This window comes from Lepidochelys olivacea (genome assembly GCF_965140295.1).
Source record: "Lepidochelys olivacea isolate rLepOli2 genome assembly, chromosome: 1".
Lineage (NCBI taxonomy): Eukaryota > Metazoa > Chordata > Testudines > Cheloniidae > Lepidochelys > Lepidochelys olivacea.
In genome coordinates this window covers 282,644,170-282,656,734 of record NC_140411.1, presented here as the reverse complement: position 1 = coordinate 282,656,734, position 12,565 = coordinate 282,644,170, and the positions used below count along the sequence as shown (strand labels likewise).

The 12,565-nt window shown below is 39.5% G+C and overlaps 1 protein-coding gene across 3 annotated transcripts in view; it reads left to right on the top strand.

The window, feature by feature from the left end:
• Positions 1-12,565, top strand: part of NAV3 (neuron navigator 3) — a 366,054-nt gene that overhangs the window by 151,694 nt on the left and 201,795 nt on the right. For all 3 annotated transcript variants that reach the window (XM_084632115.1, XM_084632114.1, XM_084632113.1), the window contains exons 6-7: positions 9,351-9,419; positions 12,275-12,414. In XM_084632115.1, coding sequence (XP_084488241.1) covers positions 9,351-9,419; positions 12,275-12,414 — 209 coding nt within the window. The remainder of the gene's footprint in view (positions 1-9,350; positions 9,420-12,274; positions 12,415-12,565) is intronic.

Genomic DNA, 12,565 nt, shown 5'->3' with positions numbered 1-12,565 from the left:
CAGTGAAGGCATTTGGGCTGGAGTCGTTTTGGTAGTTAAAATAGGGAGCTGCTGGGATTGACTCTCTGTGTGGGTCCCCCCATCTTTGGAATTCACTCCTCCCATTCATCCAGATTGGTTGATCTTTCAGGCATGCTGCAATGGCCAATCAATTTCAGCAGGCATTTAAAGATGGTTGAGGCGACTGGAGTTAGATTTTGAGTGGGGAAAATGAGGGTTGTGAGATGTTTATTTGTAACCTATTTGCTGAAAAGTGGTTGGTTTGTTGGGAGGTGAAATGTGCTTGCTATTTTGATGTTGGTATTGTATTTGTTAATTAATGGCAAGGGAGTCTAGAGAGTAAGCTAGGCATTCTTTCATGTTGTTCTATTGAAACCCAATCCACTAAAATAGATACTAGCTCTGATGACTAGTTGTTTATTTAAGCAAATATGTTATATGTAATGCAGATGGGTTTTATAAATTGAAATAGTGATTTTCTCTATTAGCCTTTCAGTCCACTTCCTGCACCTGTGGGTTCAAATCCCATATAAGTCAGCAGAAGATGGTGGTCTTATTCTAGCTTCTGTTTGTTTACTTCACATAACTACCAACTGAATTTGCACATTTTGCATTGACTGAAAGTTTGTGCAGGAAATTACTAAAATAGTAAGTTTGTTTCTGGCCAGAGTTCACTTTGAAGTAATTAAAAAAGCAATATATGTAAAAGTGTATATCACCTGCCTTACGTTATACTTCATTCATGTTAATGTTACCTGAATAACAGCTTCATAAGCAATAATTTTAAATTTTTCTTTAAAATATCTGTTCTGATGTTAAGGACCACATTTTCAAATGGCCTTTGAAAATGCAGCAGTAGTATTTGCAAAAACACCCATCCATGTGCTTCAAAATCCAGCAATTGTGCATACAAATCAGACAGTTGTGCAAATACTAATTTGTGCTTACACCTTTTTTTTTTTTTGGAGGCCCCTTTCAAAGGCAAATTTGAACCTTCTCCCAAAGGGGACATTTAGGACTACATATGTGATGATAGGTGTAGCAGAGACTGGCAGGGCCCCCTTGGCTCCTACCTCTGCTAAGCCCACAAAGTCACTCTGAGACCGTGGAGTTAGTAACTACTGGCACAGTTTATTCACAGATTTTTTCCCCACCACCGTTTTACCATATACAGTTGACCCTTCACCGTCGCAGGCAGGAGGGAAGAGCTACCTTCCAGCTTCCTTTCCCTGCATTTTCTCTTTCTTTCTGCTTCTCCCTGGCTTCCCTGACCCCAGGCTAATTAGGCAGCAGCTGTCTCTGCTTCCCCAGTTAGGGCCAGGTTACCTCCAGCCAGCAATAATGTATTCCCTAAATGGGAGCTGGCATGACAGAGGGATAAATCAGTAACCCTTTGCCCAGCACCCTGTCACAATGGCAAATAAATATTTAAAATACTATTTTTCTTTGTTTGGTTTAAGGAAAATGTACTGGTTCTTAAAGATGACAGACTGAACCTTTTAGTAATCTTCTGTTTATTCATACAAAACTGATACAGCATGGCAGTAGCAGTAAATAATTCCCTGCACAAACCCCTGTCATAATACGTTCATATCATTTTCATCCTCACAAGAAACAGAGGAACCAATACTGGTGTTTGGTAAATGAAAAAAAAAAAAAAACAGGAGGACAATAACAGTAGAAAAAAACCTATAATTTTTTCCCCAATTGTTTTAAATTTAAGCTTTTCTCTATCCCATCTTTCAAAGGTTCCCCATCTCTTTCATTCAGACTTGGGAGAGGGACCCTGGAAATTCTGTCAATCTCTAATCTCCTATTATCTGCCCTGGTGTAATGTTTATAGTCATCAGAAGTTCTTCCTCCTCCCCTGAGATATATCTGGTGCATATCACCACATTGTCCTCTGAAAACCTGGGAAAAATAATTCATTTCAATCCATAGCACTGATTTCTCATGTCAATAAATTATCCTCACCATCTGTTTAAGAACCATAATGTCTCCTTCATTGTCGTCTTGTTCTTTTTGCATTTCAAACTGTAACTATAATAGTTTCTTCACTATCTGTCCTCACAATTTAAATAAAAATTAACTCCATTCTGTAATCTTTTAAATATTTAATTTTACCTGGCACATGCCTTATTCTCACCGTTGATTACTTTTTACTCAATATTGCTTATGTGCATTTGGCCACAATTTATTCCTCCTGGGGCCTGATCCAAAGCCTATTGAAGTCAAAGAGAATCTTTCCATTGATTCCATTGAGGCTTTGGATCAGGCCTTTATTGCATTTGCAATTAGAAGAAACAGAACCCTTAAAAATACATGATTTTTTCCTTGAGTGGCTCTCTGTTTCTCTCTGTGTTTTGGAACTCTTGTGTATGAGATCAGATTCTCTATTCATGGAGAAAAGAAAAAAAATCCTACTTCCAGCATCAAAGAATTACATGTTGTTGTTTTTATCAATTAGTGCCCAGGCAAAAGAGATTAAGATAGAAATTAAAAACATGAATGTTTAATATACTTAAGTATGAGATATACCACATTTATAAGAGATAGACAAGCTGTTTAGAAAGATAGCTTATATAGTGGTCTGTGTTTTGTCCTGCTTAATAAAAACACTCTGCAACATGAGAACATGCCAAAAATTATGATAGGAGTTTTATTAATTTCTTTTTATGGTATGACTCATTTTAGGCACCAATTCACCAGTCCATCCTCATACAACAAAACACTTACACATTTGCTGAATAGGGATGGTTTTAGGAGCATGTTTAACTGTTTTGAGGAATTGGGGCCCTAAAAACCTCAATCTTATTTTAGCATCTGCAAACCAATTTGTTTTATCCAGAATGGTATCAAAGGATCCAAAAGAAGTCAGATAGAAATAAGAGGGAGCAAGAACTAAATGCTATGTAGCTCCCTGCCATCTGGTACGAAAGATTCATTATACATCTGCTTCTTTTGCAACTTTAAGACTAGAATTAACATAGGTACTCTGAGATAGATTCATTCTGTTACTGGGTCCTTAGTGGAACTAAGACAGAGTCAATCAGAGGTGAATGTGTATATGTATGTATATATACATATTGCTGTATGGCTGCAATCCCAGTCTGACAGAGCACATTGTTATTTAATTGGGTGCTTTGTGTGGAAAAAATATTATTTTTTAAAAAAAGGTGTTTGAGGTACCTAAAAGTACTTATATACCAATTTAACTAAAATTGCTAAGTTATTGTTGGTTTGCAGTTTTTAGTAATTTTTTTCTTTTCATTATTTTATTGACATCCTTTCTTATGTCTTTAAGGGTTCTCATTTCATTTAATTGTTATTAAACATTTACTTTGTGGTAGTGCTCACAGGCCCCAATCAGTATTAAGGCCCCATTGTGCTGTACAAACATATACAAAGGCACAGTCCCTACTTTGAATGATCTATGTATATCTGAAGTCACTCTGTTTTGAAAGAAGGAAGTCAATGTGGAGAAAAAATAAGAGGGAAGCAAAAAATGCCTGAGGTAGGTGGGGAAGTGAGGAGCCCTGGCTCTTGGCAGCGTGCCTAGTGGGGAACTTGGGAGCACAGGAAATCATGAAGTTTGAAACCCCAGGTTGCTAGCTCCCTTCCAGGCAGGCTGCTGAGGCGCCAGGAAGCTTAGGGAAAATCGAAATTTTCTGGCAGAAATTTTTTTGATTTTGTGAAAAGAAAAAAAAAAAAAAACCTACCTGAATATCATTTTGACAGAAAATTCCCATCCGGCTGTAGTGCGTACTCACCCCACCAATGTGGTATGACTGTACCTTGTCATGTCAAATTCAGGTACTCAGTAGGGTAAAATGATTTTGATCACATAAGAAAACCTTTTATTTCTGTTTTTGTTTGCTTTTTGCTTTTGTTTTGTTCTTGATTTTTTTCTCTCTCTAACCAGAATTAAAGTGTCCAGCAATTTTAACAAATCACATGGCTGATATTTTCAGAATTACAACCTACAGGACATCCTATACATTACAGATGGATTGGCACACTACCATCACACTATATAGTAACAGCTGCTAGAAAGACTCTGTTTTTAATAAATAGCAAAGGATATAGGGAGTCATTACATGGGTTTCCATTGAAGCTGGGGTTTAAAGTACTGTCAATTTGACTCATGCTGTGTATCCAGCTTCCGATGAGCTCTATCCCTCAGTTTTCTGTGCTGTATACAATTTCATGGCGCTTCCTCCTTCTCATTCCTTCCTTCCTGTACCACTCAGCCATTAATGTTCTTATGCTGTTTGTCTGCAGGCAAGGGAGTAAGCAGACTGATTTCCCTGCAGTTGACTCCAAAGTCTGCCATTAATTCATTGTCTGCCCTTCACCCTCACTCTTCACAGATGGTCATTTGAACTGATGAGTTCATTACACTTTCCTCATTCTTTCCCAGTTTGCTCTGGTAAAATTAAAATTCTGATCCCCCCTCGTTCTCTGAATTAACCAGCCTTTGGTGAACAGGCATCGAAGAATCTTTAACATTGTTACTTATGGAAACTTTTGAGGGTTTTCATGCACCTGCTAGGAGCAGTTTCTAAAGCCCATAGCCCTGCTTGCAGCTGACCTATTCAGTTTTCTTTCATTGTTTGCACCCTCTCGGGCCTAAAGATCAACAACAGAAACGAGCCAGTTTTACCATTTCATTGGGATTGTTGCGACTAGGTTAGCAGTCTATGCGTCCTTAAGTTGCAAGAGAAAAAAAAAATGTTACGGCTGATCCAAAGTCCACTGAAGTCAATGGAAAGAATCCAGCTGATTTCAAAGGGCTTTGGATCAGACTCTTTCTTGCCTTTTTCAAACAGGAATTTCCTAATGATGCAATGCAGCACGGCTGCCCTCGGTCCGAGGGCCGCCCAGAGGATTCAGGGGGCCGGGGCAAAGCAATTTTGGGGGCCCTTTAATTAATTAAGCGCCTTTTAAATTTTTACTCACCCGTCTTTGGCGGCATTTTGGCGGCGGGTCCTTCACTCACTCTGGGTCTTCGGCAGCACTAAAGGACCCGCCGCTCAAGACCCGGCGCGCCGCCCCCTCCGTAAAAGCACCACCGGGTGAGTAAAAGCAGGAGGTGGTGCCTTTTTTGTGATGGTTCCCCCCTGCTTGCTCCACCTGGCTATGCTACTGGCCCTTCCATAAAAAAAAAAAAGTTGGAATACTGTAGAATACTATATTCTCATGGGGGCCTGGGGCAAATTGCCCCACTCCCCCCTGCCCCTTCCCCCCCGGTGGCCCTGCTTGGTCCTGTGCCTGTCTGTTAGGCTGCATTGACTGGGCCATTTTTGTAACTGTTACAACCAGTTTTGATGGGAGCAGTTAGCCAAAAATGCAGGGTCTTGTGGGTCGTTCCAGTTAGGAGGAAAAGTTAATGATGGAGTCAGGTAGTTTTTTGATGCAGCCCTTGTCTATTTACAAAGTGTGTACAATGTCCTGTTTCCTGGAACATAGCAGGAATCAAACAAGAGGCTGTGTTTTTACTCACAGTTCCGAGCCCCTTTTCCAGTCAGCACTTAGCCCACAAGATCCCTCTTCGAGAGCTTGTGTACAAATAGAGCTGTTTCCATGTGTAGGAGCTAAACAGGAATAAGGCACTCTTGTTCTGGAATAAGAGCGTGGTCAGGAACAGCTACTGTGCTTTAAATTTACACTCTACCTTAATCCACGTTAACTTTCAACTATGGACAAGTCATTTGCTTTTCTTGGGACCACGTTCCCAATGCTGTTTTCTTTCTTTCTTTCTTTCTTTCTTTCTTTCTTTCTTTCTTTCTTTCTTTCTTTCTTTCTTTCTTTCTTTCTTACTCACTCACTCACTCACTCACTCACTCACTCACTCACTCACTCACTCACTCACTCACTCACACACATACACACACACTTCTCTACTACAAATACTGCAATACCCAGTGAAACCCCTCCTCCCACATAGTTCATATACCTGACTGGCCTGATGTGCATTCTTTTTTGGCTGTGACATGTGCCTGTATTTTGGTTGAAAGCCCCTATGGTTTCAGCTATCAGGTACCAGTAAGGAACTTAATGGCATCTTATAATTATCTTAGATAAGCAGCAGTTACAACCCCAAGGTTCAATGCACTTTAGACTAACACATAATAATACATTCAAATATGAGCGTGAGCCTGCACGGTATGTGTTGCAAAACTTCATTTTTTTTCTGACTGCTAAATTATGTCTATAGGCAATCGGCAGTATTGGCAATATTTTCTTTTTAAAAGGTAGTGTAATTCTTGGAAGAACGCTAGACTTTTGATGTGTTGAAGGTCACATCCAGTGGCTCTGGAGCAAGTTTTAAAGTGGGGGTGCTGAATGTGATGTATTTGGGCTGCTGTTCCTACTTCAAGGCGTGCAGCACGCCCAACACCTGTAGTTCCAGCGCCTAGGGTCACATTTGTCAGTATGGGGCAAGCAGTTTTGGAAAAGGTAGCTGTGCAAGAAGCTAATCGGTCCATCATCGTCTACTGCTAACCAAGAGACATAAACCAAAAGTAATTAGGGACTGGATGAACCCATTGTATTTACTGCTTACAGCCTTTTTCTCTCTTCCTCCTCCCCCCACACTTATTTTACATATCTTTGGAAAATGAATTCAGTTTTCAGAAGAAGAGGGACTGAAATGCTTTTTAATAGACTTTGGAGATTTGAAAGCAGTCTCAAGACAGAAGCTCCCTGGACTTGGAAGGGGTTAGATGGAAACAGAGAGATACTTCGCTAGCAAGCATTGTCAGTTGAATATCCCTCTGCATTTTGTCTTCATTTAATGGAAACGACACCCTCTGTACCTGCAGACTGGCACACCAACACCTCAAGAACACGGAGAAGTCATAGTTGTCTGATCTTTTCAGCTGCCTTGGAAAATTATTGTTCTTCTAGGTCAAAAAGCTACCGTAGAGTATCGCTGTACATGGCATTCACAGCTTTCAGGCAGTGCCTGAGATGCATCCTATTCACTTTGCTTTAAAAATCACTGTCTGTGTTAATTGTACTTACATCATTTTGTCTTACACTCAGGAGTTACTCTCCAGAATTTTGTAACACATCATAATTTTCACTAATTTCTATTAGTGTGCCTTCCCAACAGTGTAAAAGTGACACTTCAGCATTATGATGCCGTCATGTGACCTGCCAGGTGTGTGGGAGACCTCAAAGGGTGAGCTATTAAGGCAGAGAATTAGTCTTAAATATTCAGCCTCTGAAGTAAAAAGGAGAAGTTGCAGTTGCTTTTGGGCTTCAAGTGCCCAGCATGTTATTGTGAAATTGCGATAGATGATAAAATAATACAATACTGTAATAGAAGATATAAAATAGTATGGAATGTGTGTGCGCCCATATATATAGAACATGGGCTAATTACTATTTTAAATCCCAGAGGAGATGCTGTCATTTCAAACCATGAATTGTCACTGTTCTGAGGTTATACAACCTGTCTATTCCAAAGGGCCGTGGCACTGCTGTCTCTTTGGGTGGTTCCACACCCCAGTGTTAGGACTCGTATACTCTTATATCTTTCAAACCGTGTGTGAGCAGGGGCCGTTTCCAACCTGCAGACACAGTTCATATTTTTAGAGGCCATACTGTGATCCCTTACTGGGGTTGTATTTATTAACACGGAAATTAGCAACAATAAACACAAAGTTCGGTTCCCACTATCTCAATAACAGTCTGGGCACTTGAAGCTCAAAGGGAACCAAAGTATCTTGTTTTTACTAGCGGCTGAATATTTAAGAATAATTCTCTGCCTTAATATCTCACAGTTGGAAAAGGTCTCCCACCCACCTCTTTGTCATCCTAGCAGGTCAAATGAAGGGATCATCATGCTGAGCTGTCACTGTTACACTGTATTCACTATTTTCAGTCACTATATTCAGCGAGACCAATACGCTGCCTAACTTAGTGCATCAGCAGAAACCACTTAACTTTTTCCTACCAGAATCAATACCTCCTAGCAGGGATAGGTGTTTCTGGCAAATAGTGCTAGCCTATTATACAGGGCCTGAGGACCAGAGGTGGTGGCTGCTGCTGCTGCTATTACTGCAGTGATTTAAAAATATAAAGTGTGGGAGTTGCTGGGTTTATGCCAAACCAATCAAAATGGAGCTTGCATTTTACTTGGTTTCCTCCCACATCCTCAAAAGCCCTAAGGCTCTGATTTACCATTTCACCTGACCTATGATTAAAATCACCTTTGTGCCTCCCCATGATCTGGGGCTCTAAGACCTGACGGCTGCTCTACATTGTATCAGCCATAATAGCTAGAGTATATCGGCTGCAGCTCCTCCCCATAGCCATGCGTCAGACAAACCCCTCATGCAAATTGCTGGGAGACCCGGTCGTATAGAGCCACACTTCACTAGGGAGTGGCATAAACTGGCCGTAAGGCAACAGAGATTCAGCACCAGGCGTCTCCTGCTTGATGGGACACATGTCTGGCCTTCCAACAGGGTTCTGTTGTAGTAACCCCCTAGCACGGACATGTCTTGTATTGCAGAAATGCCCTCTGCATGCTGAAAGAGGCTAAGATGCGACTCCTTATGGAATGTGACAGGAAACCTAAATAAATAGCAGGAGTCGCCTATTAAAGCATCTGTCTGAGCAATGCACTTTGTTACAATTAGCTTGAGTGATAATGACAGAAAACATCAGTGGACACTTCTATATGGCTACATTTATCAGCGGGGTATCTTTCCTTTGGTGTCAAGTATCAGAAGGGTAGCCATGTTAGTCTGTGTCCACAAAAACAAGGAGTCCAGTGGCACCTTAAAGACTAACAAATTTATTTGGGCATAAACTTTTGTGGGTAAAAAACCCACTTCTTCAGTGGCCTTTCCTTTGGTGGGTTCAATTTATATCTGCATTTTGTGTCCACACTGGGTATGTAGCTGCAAATTGGAATATTTGTTCTCCTCTAGCTACCTAATTGCAGATACAGATCAGGTAGCTGGAGGCAAAAGTACTTACATATTTGCCTGCAGTTCTTTTTGAAGACGCAAAAACACAAACACAAATTTTGAAGCTGCAGATTACACTACCAGTGCTGAAACTTGGGCATTCTGAATTTTTCCCCAAACTGTCTATATCTAAACGTTAATACGTTTTTCTAAGTGAGGCAAATTACGGTGCCGTCCATTATTTCATAATCTGTACATTGCATTACTCATATCCTGCACATTAATTCATTCTTTGCTGATTAATTTGGGTTTTCTGTACATGTTCAGCTTGCATTACATTAACTCATAGTTTGCTGGTAAGTGTGTGCTTTCTATATGTGTTCAAAAATTCTTTTTAATTCAATTTCTCTGTTTCTTCTCATACAGTCTGAGAGCCAGATATGCAACTCAGTCTAATCACAGTGGAATTGCAACCAGTCAAAAAAAGACTTCTAGGTCAGTTAATATCTCTCATTTATTGCTTATTAGTGATACTCAACTGAGTCAGTGCCCACTGGTATTTTATTCTTTGGACATAAGTAAACATTGCAATGTGTAATCATGCAAATTTTGTACCACCGAGCTTTGTCATGGGAAAGCCTTGCACCTGACTGGCAAAAGCAAATTTGTACAATACCATTAGCCATATTTCTGATTGTTATATGTCCTGCATCTTTGTATCCTGCATGTAAAATATCAGATTTGAGGGGTTAGAAGGCTTAGGGATTTAGTAAAGCTTTTGACTCAACTTCTTACTTGAGTCACAAGTGAAAATGAATTTGGAAATCCATCCAAAGCTCCTGTGTCCACATCCAAAATCATCACACAAGTCTCGTTCATGGAGGGTTGTCTATTTTGGTGGGATGTATTCCTGGAGGTCTCAGCACATGACATAGTCTATAATTAAAGATTAATCTTTAGTTCCTGGAGACCCCAGGACAATCTAGGGGGGTTGGCAACCCTAAATTCCTGGATGTCAGGAGCAGAGGAGCAAAGATGTAGCAGACAAACAGTTACGGACTGTGTCTACTGTCCCTGGAATAGCACAGGTAAAGCCCCTCTTCATGAGATACTTGGATTTGGAGACACAAAGGGCCTCAGCTAAAGCTTGAAGTGTACTTGACAGAGCTGTGTGCAGAAGCTCACACTTTCCCTGCCTGTCCTGTTGTCTGCTCTTGCCAGTGCTACTAATCTTTCACTTTCATGAGCACTAAAATCCACAAACAGATTTTTAGAAGAAAAGAATTCAAGTCCCTCTTGCTGTTGTAAGTTTGTGTTTATGATAAGCAATGTCTTTATTAATCACACTGTTTGCTGTACAGTTCATTGCTGAGAACAATGAACTATAAATAATGTAATCCACAATAAAGCTTGCATTTCATAATGTGGTGCACTAATACAATCTGAGTGACTGGTGATAGCTTGCAATGAGCCATACCAGCGTGTAGTTGCTTTATGCCTGTGGTCATAGGTCTTCAGTCTCATTTACTACTGACACTACTGTCTTGTCCACCATTCAGCATGTGTAGGCTAACAGTTTTTATTGTCTAATACTTTAAATCTATGACAGTGTTGCCAAGGCCCTGATCAGAGGTATGTGACTTGTCCCTTATCTGTTACTTCCTACTTTGCATTTCCTTGGTTGCTTAAAATGATTCTGCAAGGGCAATTTGTAAACTGAGTTCAATTAATGACCGTAAATGAAGTAAATTGGAAAGTATGTAGAGCAAGTTACCTCATGTATAATGTGCTTACGGCTGCAAGTTCGAGGATTCTGGCATGTAAAATATACACTTAAGTACTTTACATTTTAATAGAACAGATGAATTTCCAGTGTTGCACATGACTTCTCATTGCTTTTTTTTTCTCATTACCTTTGACAAATGATCTCAGGGCTCTGACTGCCTGTCAAATTAGGGTAATGAGAAAGAGCAAATGGATTTTTAAGTTTGTTTTAGTGCATTCTTCAGGGAACAGAAGATCACTAGAATTCATGGGTCATGCTAAAGGTTAGAATGCATACAGCTGTAGAGACAGTCTGCTCTGGTCTCAGCACAGAGACTAGTGGGGCAGGCTGGCAGCCAGAATGAGCCATAAAAATAATGAATGGATTAGCTCTCTGAGGCTTAAATCAGTAATGTAACAGAATGTGGGGCTCTTTATATGTGTTATCTAATGAAACTAAAATGATTTCAACATTTTTGATGTACCAATGTGTTAAGCGAAACATTTATAAAAATCTAACATTTTGGAGTCCTTTAATTTCTTTCCTCTCTCCCGCTATTGCCCTTTCATGATGCATCATATGATGACACTAGTATCATTTGAGAACTCTACAATAATTCACGCTGTTGTTAGCAAAGTCTTTGAAATTACTCATCACATTTGCATAGTCCATCAGTAACAGAATATGGGTATTATATCCCTATTGCAAAAGTCTGTTGATGATCTCAGTATTTTATTATGTGTTGTATAAAAAAAGGGGGGGGGGTATATTTGCAGTGGTGATGGAGGAAATTTGAAGCAGACTTGTATTAAATAATCTTATGTCAGAGAATTGAATCAAGCAAAATACAATGATCGTTTATACATACTACAGACAATGGCTCCTAATTTTTTCATAACACTACTACACAGTAAGGCTCAGATGGTGGCAGCAAATAGTAACAAATGAACTGCATAGTCTGCATTATATTCTTCCATAGGGTATACATACATCTGCAATATCTACCTTAGCATATTTATTTTCAACATTCTGCATTTGAGATAAATATGCAGACCAATTTGAAATATAGTTAGAGCTACAAGCCAATAGCTATTCAAAATGTATTTGAGTGAAGTGGCTTAGTAAAAGTCTAGTTATTGTGCTATAAATGCAATTAACTAGAGTATTTACCAGATTTAGAGAATTTGGGGTATTTCTTCAAAATATTTTATTGTTATGTTCTCTAGTCAATTTTACCGTATTTACTCCAGAAAACAGACTTGTGATATATTTAAATAAAATATTACACTGTAATAATATATGTGGGTGAATCTGTTTTAGCAATGTTAATGGCAAATGCAAAGCATCCTTGTTCCCTGTGATGCTATAAAACATCTTTTTCCCTTTTGTGTGTGTTAGGATTAACTGTTATTTTCATTGATCCTGCTGAATCTAACTAACTTGATTCCTGTCATTCTTTGTCATTATGTGAAATCATTGTTATTCATTTTACTGGTTCCATACTTTGGTCTGATACTTGACAAAGTGTGTGTTTGATGTCTTTGCATCTTGTACAACAAAGTAATTTCTGATTATACTATTCTAGGCTTCCAGGGCCCTCAAGGGTGCCAGCTGCAGGCAGCAGTACCAAGGTCCAGGGAGCTTCTAATTTAAATCGGAGAAGTCAGAGCTTTAACAGCATTGACAAAAACAAGCCTCCACAATATGCAAATGGCAATGAAAAAGGTAAGTGCTGAAAAGCCACCAGTAACTGTTTATAGACAACACACAAAGTCTGAAAGCAGAAAAGAAACAATCCCATGTGTAACACAAAAATGATAATTAAAGATGGGCCAGGAAGGTGGTGTTGAGATTAGGTTCAGGTTCATAGCTGAAT